The sequence below is a fragment of the Haematobia irritans genome, chromosome 2 (genome assembly GCF_050003625.1).
Source record: "Haematobia irritans isolate KBUSLIRL chromosome 2, ASM5000362v1, whole genome shotgun sequence".
Classification (NCBI taxonomy): domain Eukaryota; kingdom Metazoa; phylum Arthropoda; class Insecta; order Diptera; family Muscidae; genus Haematobia; species Haematobia irritans.
In genome coordinates, this window is record NC_134398.1 from 163646493 (window position 1) to 163666174 (window position 19682).

Consider the following 19682-nt stretch of genomic DNA (forward strand, 5'->3'; position numbering starts at 1 on the left):
TGTGTTGCAAACGGAATGACAAAGTTAATATACCCCCCTATGGTGGAGGGTATAAAAATTAATAAATTAAAAAGCATGATTGAAATTAATATGTTGGACTAACGGATGTATGAGTAATATGATTAGCTATACCAAGTGAGCGTATACGTTATACTAATAGCCTATGATAGGACATGACTGTAACACAAAAATAGCATTTTACGTATAAATGTTCATCTATCAATGTGCATGTAAATAATAATAATGCTTTTACCAATCCCATTTATTTACTAATACTTTTTTTCTATATTAATTAGCTAATTGTATTACTATTTAATTCAATAGATCGGGTTACTTTAACAATTTATTTTTTTTTAGAAGCTAAAGGTTGCATTAATAAAACTAGAATATATTGATAACAAATATTATTTATATTAATTTATATTTCCCATGGCCATGGATTATGAAATTAATAAGTAATTTTGTTTAAAATCTTTTATTAAATTGTCCATTTCCCATTCATAAATATGTAAATATGTCTGTGTTTTTTATTGATTGTTATACCATACACTTTCAATATAGATTATAAAATTTTACAAAAATATATTATAGCAAAATGGTTTATTGTTCTCCACTACAATAGAGGTTAGGATAAGCCTTAGGCTATTGTTGAAAATGAAAATATATAATAATGATATAAATCACTATAAATAATACACCAAACAATATAATCTATTTATATAGATATTTTAATACATATATTCTATTTACTATTGTTATTAGTAAAGAGGTGAAATAATATGAATTCTAAATGATTTTAATTGAAGTTTAATCTTTATATTTTTGTAATTTTGTTCAACAAAAAAATTTGAGAAATAATCAATTTTTGTGCAATTGCATTTAAATCTGTCAGTAATGACTTTGATGTTTATTGATTTCCATATTGGCCATTACAGGAAATCGTTGCACTGCTTTCGAAGGTAATTTCGTTTGCTTAATACACAACGGATATTATTTAAATATTTATGTTATTTTAATTAGTTATGAAGCCACTATAAATACTACCCAGGGCACACTTTAATGACTGTGTGTTTGTATCATTTCTTTTTGTGTGCAATTATTGATATAAATATATTAGCAAGGAAGTGGTGGGTTGAGGAGGAATAAAAAAAATAGAAACCTTGAATATAACAAATCTTAAAGAAAATTAAAAAAATATTTTTTTATATAACAAATTATTAAAGGAAATTATTTCCTTATTTCCTCCCTCCAATTGCCCCTTTCTACAATATTACACGCCTCTGTTTTAAATTTCAATCATTTGCCCATAACTGTGTTTTTTCCCCAAAAGTCAATTTTTTTTTTGCTTGCCCGATATCACAAATTGTTGGGTAATTATTGTCAATGAATTGTACATAAAATTTTATTAATTAAATCCTTTATTATAAATGAAGTTTTTCATAATAATTTCATTCGTAGGATAAACATAGTAAAACATAGTTTGGTATGTGGTTGAAAAGCAATACCACTGACTTAATATTGAACTCAATTTTTTTGCGGAATTGTTAAATGATATTTATCGGGTAAATCTTCAGTTAATGGTGAGGACCATTATTTTTACAGATAAATGGAAATTAAAATAACTAAGCCGTTCTCTTGTATATGTAAACATAAATATGGTACCTAGTGGCTGATTGAGCTATAAGCTAAAAGGTTTCAGTTAATTAAGAATACTTATACGCCTCGCTGTACGCTATACGGTCGCTAATTACTATCAATCATACGCAGGGTATCCTATATATAAATTAAAATTAACACTAAATATTACATAGGAGTACACGAGTTTTTAAATAATTTTGAAACCGTGAAAAACTGGTAGTAGTTTCCAAAAACGTTTGATAGAAATATAGATCTGCAAACAGCATGTTGGCACGATACATAACATAATACTTGTAAATATCCCATCCTACTACTTCATTGATAGTTTTACAGACAAATTAAAAATAGTATTTGAATGTTCACATTTACACTGAGATTGAAATAAAATGCGATATTTATTATCAATATCCAATTAACGCCCTGGATTTTCTTAATTAAAAATAACCGTGAAGGACTCCTTAGGTATTTAAATCATATAGCCATCACGTAAAAACCAATTACAAGAAATATAAGATAACCCGGTTTTCATCTATTTAAATCTACCAAGCGCCAAGCACATCCTGTCCATTTTACAAATCCGGCAAGTTAGAAACTTTTTTTCACTTATTACCATTAGACTTGCTACAGATACGCGCAAAAAAAACATCAAAATAAGCCAGTGAAATTTATTCCTTGATATAAAAAATTGTTCCTTAATCGTATGAAATATTTCGTTATTTAGAAGAAAAAATCATTAGAATAACGTAAATTTGCATTGTATTTATGTAATTCATTGATTTAATTTCGAAACATTTCTCCATTGTATGGAGCAGAGTATAGCTTATTTCGAGCAGAAATATTACAAGTAGATGACAACTTCGTGGAGGAGTAGGCCTTCCCAAAATATTTAAATTACCGAAATGAATATCACTTATAGCGAATTTGGCTTTAGGAATCGGATACACTATATGGCAAACTAAATCTATTAATGTTACTCATACGCACCCATGTTATCAATTGTAGTTTATTATACGCATGTTGGTCCATGCGTTAAAAAAGATTTTAAATTTTAATAAATTAAATACAGATTATTACATTAAATTTTTATTATTTTTATGCAAAAAGCAGCTCTAAAATATTTTTCCCATATTAAATTTGAATTTTAATAAAATTAAGCTATACAACAAGACTCAATTAAATGAATCTGTCAACATTCCAATTTAGTTTCAACCAAAAACACCAATATAACGTTTCAATTGTTCACATGGAATATTTGGGAAATTTTCAACTTCTTTTCATTTGCATTGGAAAAGAATGCCATGCAACTAGAAAAATTGTTGGTTGAAATATTTTTATAGCTTTATTTTACCAGCAGCATTTTAGACATGCACAAGCATAAAAATAAATGTTTGTTTCTAATTAAACATTTAACGATTTTTAGCACTCTTTTGATAGAGATTAAATAAAATGAATGAATAAACAAGGATTCACACTAAAAATTGGGAAAAATCTGAAGAGTTAAAAAACAATCCTAAAAGTATGCACTGCATTGCAATACAAATAATGCCTCTTGTCTCTCTGTGCATAACACAAACAGACACTCACACAAGAGAGAATAGAAGAAAAAACACAAATACACATGCTACGATATTTGACAACGTTGACTACATACCTTTGTTGTCCATTGCCACGTTCACTGGTATTATTTGCTCCATTGGCCGTATTGTTGGTCAGACATACCGGTGCATAGTCATCAATTTGATCCTTTTGCATATCGAGGGTATCACCACTTGGCTGAGTACGCCAGACCATGCCACCCGTGGAAGCATCCAACCAATAACCATTGCCATTACGTGATAAACTTGGCATTTTCAAAACGTCATTGGGGTGGGTACCTAAAATAGAAAGAAAAGGAAACCATTAAAAAACGAAAGGTTTACAAAAAATTATCGTTTTATTGCAACAAAAACTATATTGACAAAAATAAAATTGGTAAGCATTGCACAAAAAATAGAATATTTTCAAAAACGAAAAAAAAATCCTCTCTTACACAAAACTGAAATCGAATGAGATTAAAAAATATTTCATCTGCTATAAAACATATTGTCATTTTTTCGGTGATACGAAATTTAAACACTCTTACACATGAACGCCACAAACTACGCAAAAATTTTACCCGCTCCTCGATACTAAATGTTCTCTTGTAATGGTCATGTTAACTATTTAGTTAATTAACATGACATAACAAAACAGAGTGGAAACATAGGGCAAAGAGATAAAGCAAAATAACCGAGAGGCTATGAAAACTATTCTCACACGAACAGAAAAAAAACAACTTCTGATAATAAAATTTTATCTTCAGCCATATAATCTCTATTTGAGCTTGTTGAAAATTAAAATTTCAATTTATGTCTGTTGAGTTGAGACTAACCCAAAAAACCAGCACTAAACGTCACGATAGAAAACCAGAAATGAAAATGTTAGTAAAAGAGAGATTAAAAATATCCTTGGTAAATTGCGTTATTTTTTTTAGACGTCTATAAAGAAAAGCACTGATTGCTAACCCAGACATAAATGCTTGGAAACAAAGTGATTTGTCACACAATAGAATCGCTGATTAAGTGGGTTGTACTTTATGTGAGTTTTAAATGAAATTACATAAAGTTTTAAGTATTAAATTAAAATAAAGTAAAATAAAATAAAAATAAAGTAAAATAAAATAAAATAAAATAAGATAAAATAAAATAAAATAAGATAAAATAAAATAAACTAAAATAAAATAAAATAAAATAAAATAAAATAAAATATAATATAATAAAATAAGATAAAACAAGATAAAATAAAATAAAATAAAATAAAATAAAATAAAATAAAATAAAATAAAGTAAAATAAAGTAAAGTAAAGTAAAGTAAAATAAAATAAATAAAATTAAATTAAATAATATAATATAATATAAAATAAAATAAAATAAAATAAAATAAAATAAAATAAAATAAAATAAAATAAAATGAAATGAAATAAAATTAAATTAAATAACATAACATAAAAAAAATAAAATAAAATAAAATAAAATAATATAAAATAAAATAAAATAAGATAATATAATATAAAATAAAATAAAGTAAAATAAAAAAGAATAAAATAAAATAAAATAGAATAAAATAAAATAAAATAAAATAAAATAAAATATCATAAAATAAAACGAGTAATGAAAGTCTAAAGTCGGGCGGGACCGACTATATTATACCCTGCACCACTTTGTATGCCTAAATTTTCGATACCATATCATATCCGTCAAATGTGTTAGGTGCTATATATAAAGGTTTGTCCCAAATACGTACATATAAATATCACTCGATTTGGACAGAATTTGATACAAAATCTATAGACTCAAAATTTAAGTCGGATAATGCATTAGGGTGGAACACAATGTTAGTAAAAAAAAATATGGGAAACGTTTAAATCTGAAGCAATTTTAAGGAAACTTCGAAAAAGTTTATTTATGATTTATCGCTCGATATATATGTATTAGAAGTTGAAGAAAATTAGAGTAATTTTTACAACTTTTCGACTAAGCAGGGGCGATTTTACAAGGAAAATGTTGGTATTTTGACCATTTTTGTCGAAATCAGAAAAACATATATATGGGAGCTATATCTAAATCTGGACCGATTTCAACCAAATTTGGCACGCATAGCTACAATGCCAATTCTACTCCTTGTGCGAAATTTCAACTAAATCGGAGTTAAAAATTGGCCTCTCTGGTCATATGAGTGTAAATCGGGCGAAAGCTTTATATGGGAGATATATCCAAATCTAAACCGATTTCAAGCAAATTTGGCACGCATAGTTACAACGCTAATTCTACTCCCTATGCAAAATTTCAACTAAATCGGAGCAAAAAATTGGCGTCTGTGGGCAAATGAGTGTAAATCGGGCGAAAGCTATATATGGGAGCTATATCGAAATCTGAACCGATTTTGCTGATATTTTGCAAGTTTTTCGAGACTCATAAAATATTCGGATGTACGGAATTTGAGGAAGATAGGTTGATATACACGCCAATTATGACCAGATCGGTGAAAAATATATATGGCAGCTATATCTAAATCTGAACCGATTTTTTCCAAAATCAATAGGGATCGTCTTTGAGCCGAAACAGGACCCTATACCAAATTTTAGGACAATCGGACTAAAACTGCGAGCTGTACTTTGCACACAAAAATACATCAAAAGACAGACGGACAGACAGACGGACAGACAGACAGACGGACATCGCTAAATCGACTCAGAATTTAATTCTAAGCCGATCCGTATACTAAAAGGTTGGTCTATGATTACTCCTTCTTGGCGTTACATACAAATGCACAAACTTATTATACCCTGTACCACAGTAGTGGTGAAGGGTATAATTAGCCTCTGTTCATATGAGTGTAAATGGAGCGAAAGCTATATATGAGAGCTATATCTAAATCTGAACCGATTTCAACCAAATTTGGTGCAGACAGTTGGAAGGCTAATTTTGCTTCCTGTGCAAAATTTCAAGTAAATCGGAGTAAAAGATTGGCCACTGTGGTCATATGAGTGTAAATCGGGCGAACGATATATATCGGAGCTATATCTAAATCTGAACCAATTTCATAAAATTTGGCACACTTGACTATAGTACCAATTGTTCTTCTTGTGCAAAATTTTAAGCAAATTAGGGTAAAACTCTAGCTTCTGGGGCCATATAAGTCCATATCGGGCGAAAGATATATATGGGAGCCATATCTACATCTGAACCGATTTCTTCCAAAATCAGTAGGGTTCTATTCTGAGCCAAAACACATACTTGTGCCAAATTTTAAGTCGATTGGACTAAAACTGCGACCTAGACTTTGATTATCGACTCAGGAGCCCACCCTAAGCATTTTGCCAAAGACGCCATGTGTCTATCTCGTCTCCTTCTGGGTGTTGCAAACATATGCACTAACTTATAATACCCTGTTCCACAGTATGGCGCATGGTATAATGAAATGAAAGAAATTAAATAAAATAAAATAAAATAAAATTAAATAAAATAAAATAAAATAAATAAAATGAAATAAGATAAAATAAAATAATGTATAATATAATAAACTAAAATAAAAATAAAAAACACACGTTACATTAAATTATACAACATAAACCAAAGATTAATAAGTCAAAATTAATTAACTATTTAGTTAATTAAAATAAAATAAAATAAAATAAAATAAAATAAAGTAAAATATAATAGAATAAAATAATATAATATAATATAATATAAAATAAAATAAAATAAAATAAAATAAACTAAAATTAAAATAAATGAAATAAAATAAAATTAAATAAAATAGAATAAAATAAAATAGATTAAAATAAAATAAAATAAACTAAAATTAAATTAAATGAAATAAAATAAAATTAAATAAAATAGAATAAAATAATATAATATAAAATAAAATAAAATAAAATAAAGTAATAACATATTTTTATAATTTTTTATGTGAGTTTTAAATGAAATTAAATAAAGTGTTAAGTATTAAATTAAAATAAAATAAAATGAACTAAGATAAAATAAAAAAATAAAGTATAATATAATATAATAAACTAAAATAAAAAAAATAAATTAAAACACACGTTACATTAAATTATACAAGCTAAACCAAAGATAAATAAGTCAAAATTATTTAACTTTTTAGTTAATTAAAATAAAATAGAATAATATAATATAATATAAATAAATAAAGTTTTAAGTATTAAATTAAAATAAAATATAATATAATATAATAAACTAAAATAAAATATACTAAACTAAAATAAAAATAAAAAAATAAAATAAAATAAAAACACACGTTACATTAAATTATCCAAGCTAAACCAAAGATTAATGAGTCAAAATTAATTAAAATTGAAAACAAATTAGTCTTGCGAGGTGAGATGACTAAATTTGGGCTTATACTATATACTATATCAGTTTTTAATTCAATAAAATTATGTTTTAATATTTCTATTTTTTTTTTATTATGGTTAACCCTAGAATGTGCATTATTTATTTAAATCAAAAAATATCTTTTCTCCCACCAGATATCAAATTTTACTAAACCTTGTTTTGTAGCATAAATAGGGACAAAATATTCTTCTACATACGAATTATAATTTATTAAAGCTGGCTACATCAAAAATAGCTCCATAGGAATCAGATGTACGTTTCAAGTTTTCCCATTGCAAAAGTAAACTTTGAAAATGAGAAAAAAGCAAACGTTGAAAGGATACAAATGGTGATGGGTAAAATTTTTATTTTACACCTACTTGGTTAACAATCGTACACAAGCGTTTTAACCAAGCTTGAGGGATATATACGTATACATGAATGTATAAGTGTATGAGTGTATTGTCGTTGTTTTTATTTCAACCCTCATTCTCAATGAAAGCAGACAACGGCAACAAAACACCAAGACTCGTTAACTCGTCTATACAACAACGCTTCTGGAAAATTGCAAAATAATGCTGAGTTAACAGCATCCTCATCAAACCATAAAATACCAACGTACAGCACTTCTGCAGTTTCCTTCCCTTTGCCATAAACTTAATAAAAATTACAACAAAATGATAACAAAAAAAATGGCAAAATCCTTCAAACTTAAAGAGTTTTCCAACTCACAACAAAACTGAAGAGAATTAAAATGACTTTGAGATTTATGAAGCTTTTAACTAAGCGGATATGCTTTGAAATTGTTTTACACTTTTTTTCTAACTTGGTTATTTGCACTTACCTCTGATAGTATTTAAAGCTGATTGTTTCATCATCATATGTTTACGCTTGACAAACACCATAGCACCAAAGGATAACATCATTATGGCCAATATGGCACCCAATAATATAATAAACCATGGTTGAGTTAACACATCATCGACATGATCTTGATTTATGGGATAACTATAGAAAAAAATTTAAAAAAAAGAATATAGACACACACAAATATATTAACATATACACATAGTATAAATTCTCATGCATCATCATATTTATGAAAATACATATCCGTTGACACCATAGTAATACTGATGATGGTGGTGGTAAGCTTTCAAATAGATTTCAACCGGAAACGGATATGTAAATTTATTTAAATACTTTAAGCCATAGACTCTTTTTAACTTACCGTTGATTTATGAAAGGATCTAATCTCTTGGTAATGGGATCCAATCTCAATGTAGCCGGTGAACAATAGGGACCTATGCCAGCATTATTACCAGCTGCCACACTCACTGTATACATTACACCTTCGGTTAAATTGGCCAATACCAAAGTTGGGGAGGCAGCATCAATTGTGACATTGGTAAGGATACGTGAAAAATTATGGGCCGTATCAATTCCTCGCACAACAATGTGGTAGTACAACAATACGCCTAATGAGGTGCAAAAAATATGAAAGGATACCGAAAAATAGAAGATGGCAAACAAACAAAAAAAAACGCATAAGTTATATATAAAGGTAGCCTTTTAAAAAGAGATTAGTGTATGAAAGGACTTTAGGTTCTTTGGCAAATATTTCATATGATGATATTTCCTTCAAGTCCCTTTTTATCCCTTTTTTGAAACATATGTGCGTTAAGTTTCTGGTGTTTATATCCTTTTGTACTTACCATGTTGAGCCTTAAGTGTGGGTTGTTTCCATTTAAGGAATACTGCCGAAGAATTCAGCAATATTGCCTCCATACCAAATGGAGCTTCATTGGGTGCTGAAAGAATATTAGATGTTATGGTAAATTTTTATATTGATTCAAATAGATAGCGGAAGTTTTGGTCATGTCATTACAAAGCATTTATAGATGTTAGCAAAAAAGGAAAGAAAATTATTTAAAGGCATTTGTATAAATTTGTAATAATGTCTGTCCAAAACTAGCAACTTTGTGTGACTCTTATTTTAATTACGCATCATTCATTTAATTTAACTTAATTTGATTCAATTTTATTTACTAACTTTTATCATTTATATTAACTTGATTTTATTTTAATTTTATTTTTTACTTTTAATTTTAATGTTAACCCTTAAATGCGCACTGTATCTTTTAAGATACAACAAGAAAAAAATTCTTACGTCTTAAAATTTTGACCGAATTCTATGAAATTAAGTGTGTTGCATTCAAAACATCATAACGCTATTCTATAAATATATACTTTTCTGGAAAACTTGTGGTACACCTAAGTAATCTGCAGTCAAACTAGAATATCAAATTTTGATCAAAAATTCACAAAATTACAAATTGGAAGTTAAATAATGCCAGAGTTAAAAGAAATGTTGGTACAAAAATGTCCGTCCGTCTGTTGAAATCACGCTATGTTAACTTCCGAACGAAACAAGCTATCGACTTGAAACTTGGCACAAGTAGTTGTTATTTATGTAGGTCGGATGGTATTGCAAATGGGCCATATCGGTCCACTTGTACGTATAGCCCCCATATAAACGGACCCCCAAATATGGTTTGCGATTGCTCTAAGAGAAGCAAATTTCATCCAATTCGGCTGAAATTTGGTGCATGGTGTTAGTATATGGTCTCTAACAACCATGCAAAAATTGGTCCACATCGGTTCATAATTACATATAGCCCCTATATAAACCGATCCCCCGATTTGACCTCCGGAGCCTCTTGAAAGACCAAAATTCATTTGATTCAGTTGAAATTTGGCAGGTGGTGTTAATATATGGCCTGAAACACCCATGAAAATATTGGTCGAAATCGGTCAATTGTTATATATAGGCTCCATATAAACCGATCCCCAGATTTGACCGCCGGAGCCCCTTGGAAGAGCAAAATTCATCTGATTCGGTTGAAATTTGGTACGTGATGTTAGTATATGGTATCCAACAACCATGCAGGAATTGGTTCATATCAGCCCATAATTATATATAGCCCCCATATAAACCGATCCCCAGATTTGGCCTCTGGTGCCTTTTGGAGAAGCAAAATTCACCCGATCTGGTTGAAATTTGGTACGTGGTGGTAGTATATGATATTTAACAACCAAGCCAAAAGTGGTCCATATCAGTCCATAATGACTGATATGGACCACTTTTGGAGCCTCTTGGAGGAGCAAATTTCACCCGTGTCAGTTGAAATTTGGTACATTGTGATAGTATATGGCCGTAACCAACCATGCCTAACTAGGTCTATAGTTACATATAGTCCTCAGATAAATCGATCGGCAATCACACAAAAATTATTTGTAGATTTACCTATACATAACTTTTTTGTCTAATATATACCACGTATGGACTAACTCACAATTTAGAAAACAATGTTAAGAAGTTTTAATATACCACAACCCAAGTAATTGGATTGTGGATGACAGTCTTTCGTAGAAGTTTGTACGGAATCCATGGTGAAGGGTACATAAGATTCGGCCTGGCCGAATTTACGGCCGTATATACTTGTTTTAATTTTAATTGTAGTTGTATTTTTGTTTTTAATAATAATTTTAATATAAACATTAATTTTACTTGTAATTTTAGTATAAATTTAGTTTAAAATGTGACAGCATAATTTGCAGCATTTGCCACAACCATAATGACTAAATAAATAATACATCTTAAAATATTTACATTATGTACAAATAAATAAAAATCAGTCTACAAATTGTCTGAAAAGTTTTTCTTAATCAAAGAAGTTTTATTTTCCTTTAAACATGAATCAAAACAATTAAATCACGTATTTTAAATAGTGTTCAACTTTAAACAACTCAAGTCAAAGTTTACAAAAACAAATGCTCAATTTATCAAAAAGAAAAACTAAAGATAACTCACATGAAATCCCAAAGAAACAACCAAGACAATGACGATGGTAATAATAAACGAGACAATTTTCTGAAGATCTTCTATATGTGCAACATCATGTGGTATGGGTAACTTTTCAGATGTGAAGCCTTATCTTGGCGTTGCTTTACTTTACTTTCTTAACTTTTAGATGAGAAGGTTATTTTGCAAAAAAAAAAAAAAAAATGTTGCATACAATAAAGGCACTCATAAGTGCATATGACTTTACAAGATTTTCTAGCATAATTTTAGGGGGTTAAGCCTAGGTATATAACAAAATGCATCTAGCAATGATTGTGATGCTTTTACATTTTTGTAAAAAAAAAATAATGAAGATCTTTATTATGCTTTATATTTTGTTGTCTTAATTTTCTACAAGCCCTGTCTCTTGGTTGACATATACCTGTGCATACAACTTCTGTCAAGGATGTCTTATTACGTCACAAGAATAAACAACAATTATTTCAGATGAAAACACACAAAGTGTCATCCATGTTTATAATGTGTGTAGGCTCTGTCATGTATTTTCAGCATAAAAGGCCATTCTTACATCACAGCCTTGTAGGTATTTTGGGTGGGGTAAAGTATACAAATGCATAAAGACAACCTAACGTAAACATGAGTTTAGCCGCAGTAAAATCCAGTTCTATACAGGATACGGATATGCACACCACAAAACTGTTTATATTTTTGTAAATGGAAATACATTCTGCTTACCTCTCATACTCAAAAGGAATATCAAAATCTTACAACCTTTAACTACTGGAATGCAAACACAAGTTATATTTCCTCTGTACCTAGCCCAGAGGGATTACATGCGGTCTCCCTCATATTTTTTTTTTTTATCTGCTCCTTCAGTTGAGTATTTGTTTTGATAAGATGTGTGATTGGAAGAATGCATTTTCTTGGGAGGTTCTCTAGCGCCCATATGATTTGCCTTGTGTCATTGTTTACACGTAACATTTACTGTCAACTGCTACTACGTGCTGCAATTTGTATGCAATTTAAATAAAAACAAACCGTAAAATCCATTGCCTAGGTAAGCTTATTCGAATGAGTTTTCAGACAGAAAAATACCTGTGTGTTGTGGAGAAGTGTATTGTTCATGTAGATATGTTTGTTCTATTCAGTGATTGTGTCTCTTCGTGCGAATAGTCCTTTAGCACGTTGCAAAGAAGAACAAAACAAAGTATGACTGGTAGGTGAGTAAGAAGTGAATAATTGTAAGGGTATCATATATGGATGAACAGATTTCCTTGTTATATCCATATTAGAAACACCCTTCCTGAAGCAAACAATCCACAATATGACCATTATCCACCCAATAATTTATTTCTTTACTAATTAAGTTATTGCAATTAAATTTTATATGATTAATTAAATTGTTTTTAAACCATCACAATTATTTTCCAAATTTAAAAAAAAAAATAATAATAAGAATAAATAAATCTACCATTATATTAATTAACACCGTTGTTGAATAAATCCATATTTTCTTAAATTATCTTTAACCCTCTCTCCCTCTCGAGAATCCTCCTCTCAATAAGTTTCTTCAAATTAAACTAAACCCTAGAAAATGTTTAACTATTTGGCATAATGTAGGGTAACAATGGGTCGAAAAACGTTACCACTCTCAAACGAAAAAGGGTTAACAACGCAATCAAAATAAAACGTTCGCACAACACAAAACGACCTAGACAACACAATAATCATGAGAAGGAAAACAAACCATACTCACAATAGCCTCGTCGAGTAGCAAGATATAAATGGCTAAAGACAACAAAGCTAGTGGAAAAGCATTACAATACCTCTGTATAGCTGTATGATGTCCATGAGCATAGGTATCAGAGATTATGTATTTCGTTTTACATGCGAATATGCATTAGTGTCGTGCATAACCATTTTTGTGTTATGATTCCTTGTCGTTTCAAATAGTGTGAGTAGAAGCGAGAGAGACAGAGTGGGAGAAGGATTGTCAGTAAAGGAATTTGTTCTCTCTCTCTATCTCTTTACACCTCAATATGTACTCCTCGTATAGGAATAAAAAGTAAGTCGCATATTTACACAAAGAAATTACTTTACTTTGTTGTTGACGAAAAACTTATACCACCAAAACCTGTTCACTTTGTTTTTTGGCCAATGAGAGTTATGACGAGAAAAAGTCTTACTCATCACACAGTAAAAATGAGCGATGAACAAGTACATATTTCGACAAGAGAACAGCAAGAGTTGTTTTCATGGCAACATTGTCAACTGGTGATGAGGCCAACAATCATTATTACATTGAGACTTTGCAATGATGATTGTGATGATTTTCATCGTATAGTAGTCTGAAGGCGGCACATCAGTATTTTTGTATGATGATTTCCACATACAGCCACTCACACATTCGCAGACAAAAACTTATAAATAAACAAATGAAGAAGATGAGTTTTTATTTGTTTTTGTTTCTTCTTGTACCCTGTCGCTGTTTTGTTTTTTCATTTTGTTTTGTTGTAGTGTGCCAAGGAAAAAGGACATAGAGCAAAATAGTGTCAATGAGAGAAAAAAAGAGAGGGAGGTGGGGTGAATAAAAGAATACAGTTATGGCTGTTTATAGTTGCTGCTAGCCTGATGTTTACTAACAAGAACATTTTTTGTTCTTGTTGTGATTCTAGAACCGCCGAAAGCATGGAAATCACATATGCAAAACTCACTGCCTCTCTCACACACATGTGCATATGTATGCTATATGATGATGGACCCCTTTAATGTTCTTGTGTCTCTAACCATTTGTCTGTTTCGCTGTGTATGTGCTTAAGTGCGTATTTGCTTAAGCTTTATTTGTTTGGTGAATGGGATGTTGAATGATGCTACTGTTAGCACTCCGTTCATGACGATTTAGTTGGTGTGAGTATATGGCAGCAAAAAGGAGTTCGAGTGTTCATTCCTCTACTACTTTATGAGAATAAGTAAACAGACTTTCTCAAACACAAAAACATATGAGATAGTACACGGTATATAGACACAAAGTATAAATTGAGTAATATAAAATGACAAAGAATTAAATTAAAGAAGAAAATCCAGTTGAAATAAAAACAAGTGGCCATAAGTTCGACCAGGCCGAATCTTATGTACCCTCCACCATGGATTGCGTGGAAACTTCTACGAAAGACTGTCATACACAATTGAATTACTTGGGTTGTGGTATCTTAAATCGTTTTCTAAATTGTGAGTTAGTCCATACCTGCTGTATATTAGACAAAAAAGTTATGTATGGGTAAGTCTACAAATAATAACGAATCGATATGGACTTTTGCACGGTACGTAGAGAGCCAGAATTGAAATATGGGGGTCGCTTATATGGGAGCTATGTACAATTATGAACATGATATGGACCAATTTTTGTGTGATTGGGGATCGATTTATCTGAGGGCTATATATAGACCGATATGAACCAAGTTAGGTATGGTTAATAACGGCCATATCCTAGCACAATGTACCAATTTTCAACTGACTCGGATGAAATTTGCTCCTCCAAGAAGCTTCAAAACCAAATCTCGGGATCCGTTTATATAGCGGATATATATGATTATGGACTGATATGGACCACTTTTGGCATGGTTGTTAAATATCATATACTACCACCACGTGCAAAATTTCAACTAGATCGGATAAATTTGGATTCTCCAAAAGGCACCGGAGGTCAAATCTGGGGATCGGTTTATATGGGGGCTATATATGATTATGAACTGATATGGACCACTTTTGGCATGGTTGTTAAATATCATTTACTACCACCACGTACCAAATTTCGATCGGGATCGGTATATATGGGGGCTATATATAATTATGGACTGATATGAACCAATTCCTGCATGGTTATTGGATACCATATACTAAAATCACGTTCCAAATTTCAACCGAATTGGTTGAATTTTGCTCTTCGAAGGGGCTCCGGAGGTCAAATCTGGTGATCGGTTTATATGGGGGCTATATATAATTATGGACCGATTTCGACCAATTTTTATATGGGCATTTGAGGCCATATATAACCACCACGTACTAAATTTCAACCGAATCGGATGAATTTTGCTCCTCCAAGGAGCTCCGGAGGTCAAATCTGGTGATCGGTTTATATGGGGGCTATATATAATTATGGACCGATTTCGACCATTTTTTGCATGGGCATTTGAGGCCATATATTAATACCACGTACCAAATTTCAACTGAATCAGATGAATTTTGGTCTTCCAAGAGGCTCCGGAGTTCAAATCTGGTGATCGGTTTATATGAGGGCTGTATATAATTATGGACCGATGTGGACCAATTTTTGCATGGTTGTTAGAGACCATATACTAACACCATGTACCAAATTTCAGCCAGATCGGATGAAATTTGCTTCTCTTTGAGGCTCCGCAAGCCAAATCTGGGGATCGGTTTATATGGGAGCTATATATAATTATGGACCGATATGGACCAATTTTTGCATGGTTGTTAAAGACCATATACTAACACCATGTACCAAATTTCACCCGAATCGGATAATTTTGCTCTTCCAAGGGGCTCCAGAGGTCAAATCTGGGGATCGGTTTATATGCAATTTTTGCATGAGTGTTTGAGGCCATATATTAACACCACGTACCAAATTTCAGCCGGATCGGATGAAATTTGCTTCTCTTAGAGGCTCCGCAAGCCAAATCGGGAGATCGGTTTATATGAGGGCTATATATAATTATGAACCAATGTGGACCAATTTTTGTATGGTTGTTAGAGACCATATACTAACACTACGTACCAAATTTCAGCCAGATCAGATGAAATTTGCTTCTCTTAGAGGGTCTGCAAGCCAAATTTGGGGGTCCGTTTATATGAGGGATATACGTAAAAGTGGACCGATATGGCCCATTTGCAATGCCATTCGACCTACATCAATAACAATTACTTGTGCCAAGTTTCAAGTCGATAGCATGTTTCGTTCGGAAGTTAGCGTGATTTTAACAGACGGTTGGACGGACGGACATGCTCAGATCGACTCAGAATTTCACCACGACCCAGAATATATATACTTTATGGGGTCTTAGAGCAATATTTCGATGTGTTACAAACGGAATGATAAAGTTAATATACCCCCATCCTATGGTGGAGGGTATAAAAAATAATTTAAGTGAAATTAAATTAAATCCATCAAAGCTAAATTAATTAAAATTGAATAAAATGAAACTAAACATAGCTGTTGGCCTTAGCAGCCAATGCTACTTTTCTCTTTTTATCATACATTTACCGTATAATTAAAATAGAAAATAAATAAATAAATAATGAAACCAAACTAAATGAAATTATAATAATTTAATTAACTTAAACTGAATTAAATTGCAATAATTTAATTAAAATTAAATACTTTAATTTATTTTATACCATATAAATTTGGAAAATATTTTTATGTTGTTCTCCCTTTTTTTGGAATACCACATATACTCCAAGTGCTTGAAGTCTATATGAAATGGCAACGGAACTTTATGTGGGGGCACATAGCTTTATAAATAAAAGCGGAAGTTTTGTGGTTATTTAAAGTAATCAGGCTATGATTGTTTAAACAACACCAACAAAAAAAAATGGAAAAAGCAACGCTGACAAAGTTCATTTCAATATGATTTCCCCAAGATAAAAAGACACAAAAAAGGACTGTTTTCCCTAGCAAAAATTTTTTTCTTCTACATTTACCAGGCATTAAAAAGTTGTTATCAAAATGTCAAAAGAGTGTTGCCCCATATACCCTTACTGTCACAATGCAAGGGTAATATTAATTAAATATGATGAGATAGATTTTTGTATATTTATGGATGTATACATATTTTTTGAAGCGAATAAAATTATAAATTGATTTGATTCGCTTGAATTCTTGATAAGATCAAACAGCAAAATATGCGAGAAGAAATTATTGTAGGCGCTTCTAAGAAAAAAACATAGGCTTTAAGACTTATTAGAAGGGAAGAATTTGTAAAAAAAAAACACCACTCTTTCTACTTTCTCATAATCTGTTTACAATAAAGTATTAGAGGGTTGTTATGATAAGCGTAGACAAAATCAGTCTTTCACTTATATTTCTTGCCATATATGGTTATATTTGATCGCTTTAAATTTTTCCAAATCTTGGTTGCGTTAATCAAATGCACATTATTTTAAGAATATTATAGAAATAAAGAATAATAATAGTTTCTTTTTCATTGGCTTTGAAATTTCGGATGCACCACCCACATAACACAACACAAGTATGTCTACCAGCATTCTAATATACAAAACTTTTAAGTTTCTTAAGCATTGATTTTCATTTTCACTTACAAATACAAATTTGCTCATCTTCCTCTCATTTATTTACCGTAATACATTATTCCCAATTTTCTAAATTTACTAACTTAGTAGATATATTTGTTTATATTTTTTCCCAAAGAAACTTTTCCCGTATTTAGTTTCATTTTCTCACAGACCTTTTGTACTCTGTGTTGCTTTTCATCTTCCCCACATAAATATTTCGTTTGCAAAAAAAAAGGGTTTCTGCTTCGTCAATATTTGCTCGTTTTTTCTTGTTTTACTACAACATCAGCTGTTTTCCCAAAAGATTGTATAATTTTCGATTAAATATTTATTGAAGCAGAAAATAGGGATGGGTGATTGCATATGGAGTAACCTGACGTAAGATTTCCATTTTGTTGGTTTGGGAGCTGACAACTTTAAGGCTTTAATTTTTGAGAGTTGTAAGAAGAAAACAAATTTTATTTTGAAGATGAAAGAAAATTCTAAATGACTCATAATGATATTAAACTTAAGTAAACAAAAGTATCGACATTATTAGTTCCTTTGATTTAAAAAGATTTAAAGTAAGCAGTAGAAAAGTGAGTTGAATAAAATTAAATTGGAGAAAGAAAAAATAATCTAAGTTGAAGTAAATTCAAATAACCTAAATAAATTTAATTAACTTTATGTAAGTTGAATTAATTAAGCTTAATAAAATAACATACATATAAAATGATGGACTTAAATAAAAAAAATATATTTTTGAAATTAAAACTATAAAATTAAATAAAAAATTAGCTTAGTCTATTTTACTTTAGTTTTTTTTCATTATTTTTTTTTTACTTTAATTTAGTTTTTTTTTTATATTTAATTAATTAATGAAATTAAATTGTATATAATTTATTAATTAAATAAAATTTTATATATAAACTTTAATTTCATTAATTAATTTTTGTTAGTTATATTAAAATAAGTTTACTAATTAATTTAATAATTTCTGTTTATAAATTTCCATGGCATTCATAGTGACTTAATTTAAATCAATTTAAATAAATACACAAACGTAATTGGCAACAATAAATGGCTAAAATATCTGTGATTTAAATTACTATAAAAACCAACTTATTTTTTGCCTTTGGAAAATTTATCGTCCCTCTGATTTAATTTTCTTACAATAAAACTTTCGAAAACAAAATTATTTCCCTTTAAAGCATATTTGATTTATAACATTCCCCAACCTTTCTCATTGACGTTGAATTTTCCAATTTTAAAATAACACCATAAAAACAAAAGAATCAAAACCAAAAAACTCATGACCAAAATTTCTAAAGGAATCCAAACATATTGCAAATTGTAATACTTACCATCTTCCAATGTGCGAGCGACACGTGAATTTGATGGCTTACCCTCGACCGATTTATAAAAGGGTACAATGAAAAATTCATATAGCGTATACTGTAACAGGCCGGTCATGGTACACGATGAGGCTCCGCCACCATTCAATATGGTCAACATACGATATGTGGTACTACCAATGTAGGCAGCCGCCGATTGTATGACTGTGGATGGTGTGGAAGAGGCCACCACATAAGCTGTACCATCACGTCTAGCAATATTTGGTTTCGAGGCCGAAATCAATGCTGATGAAGAGCCCGATGCTGAAGAGGGAGATGTTGAGCGGGTATTGCTACTGCTACGTGCGGCGGCTACTAATGGATTCGAATTGGGAGAGGAGCCAGCCGAGCTATCCAAAAGTTGACGTGCGTAAATATAAAAACCCTCAACATATTTGCCATTGATGATCTGGGCAAGTGCGTGAATGCAGGAAAAGCGTAAGGAGAAAAAGTTTAAGAAAACAAAATATTAAAGGAAATGAAAATCCCAGCTCATGTCTACTCAAAAAAGAGTAAATAGTAAATATACCACCACTATCATTACAACTCAAGAAAATTGTCCAAAGTTTGTTTGTCTTC

The 19682-nt window shown here is 30.4% G+C and overlaps 1 protein-coding gene across 1 annotated transcript in view; it reads right to left on the bottom strand.

Annotated features, from left to right (window-relative positions):
- The window catches only part of robo2 (roundabout 2), a 130432-nt gene that overhangs the window by 6883 nt on the left and 103867 nt on the right, over positions 1 to 19682 (bottom strand). Inside the window, exons 9-13 of the mRNA XM_075296779.1 lie at positions 19074 to 19512; positions 9269 to 9364; positions 8785 to 9031; positions 8398 to 8561; positions 3290 to 3512 (exon numbers count right to left, since the gene is read on the bottom strand). Coding sequence (XP_075152894.1) covers positions 3290 to 3512; positions 8398 to 8561; positions 8785 to 9031; positions 9269 to 9364; positions 19074 to 19512 — 1169 coding nt within the window. The remainder of the gene's footprint in view (positions 1 to 3289; positions 3513 to 8397; positions 8562 to 8784; positions 9032 to 9268; positions 9365 to 19073; positions 19513 to 19682) is intronic.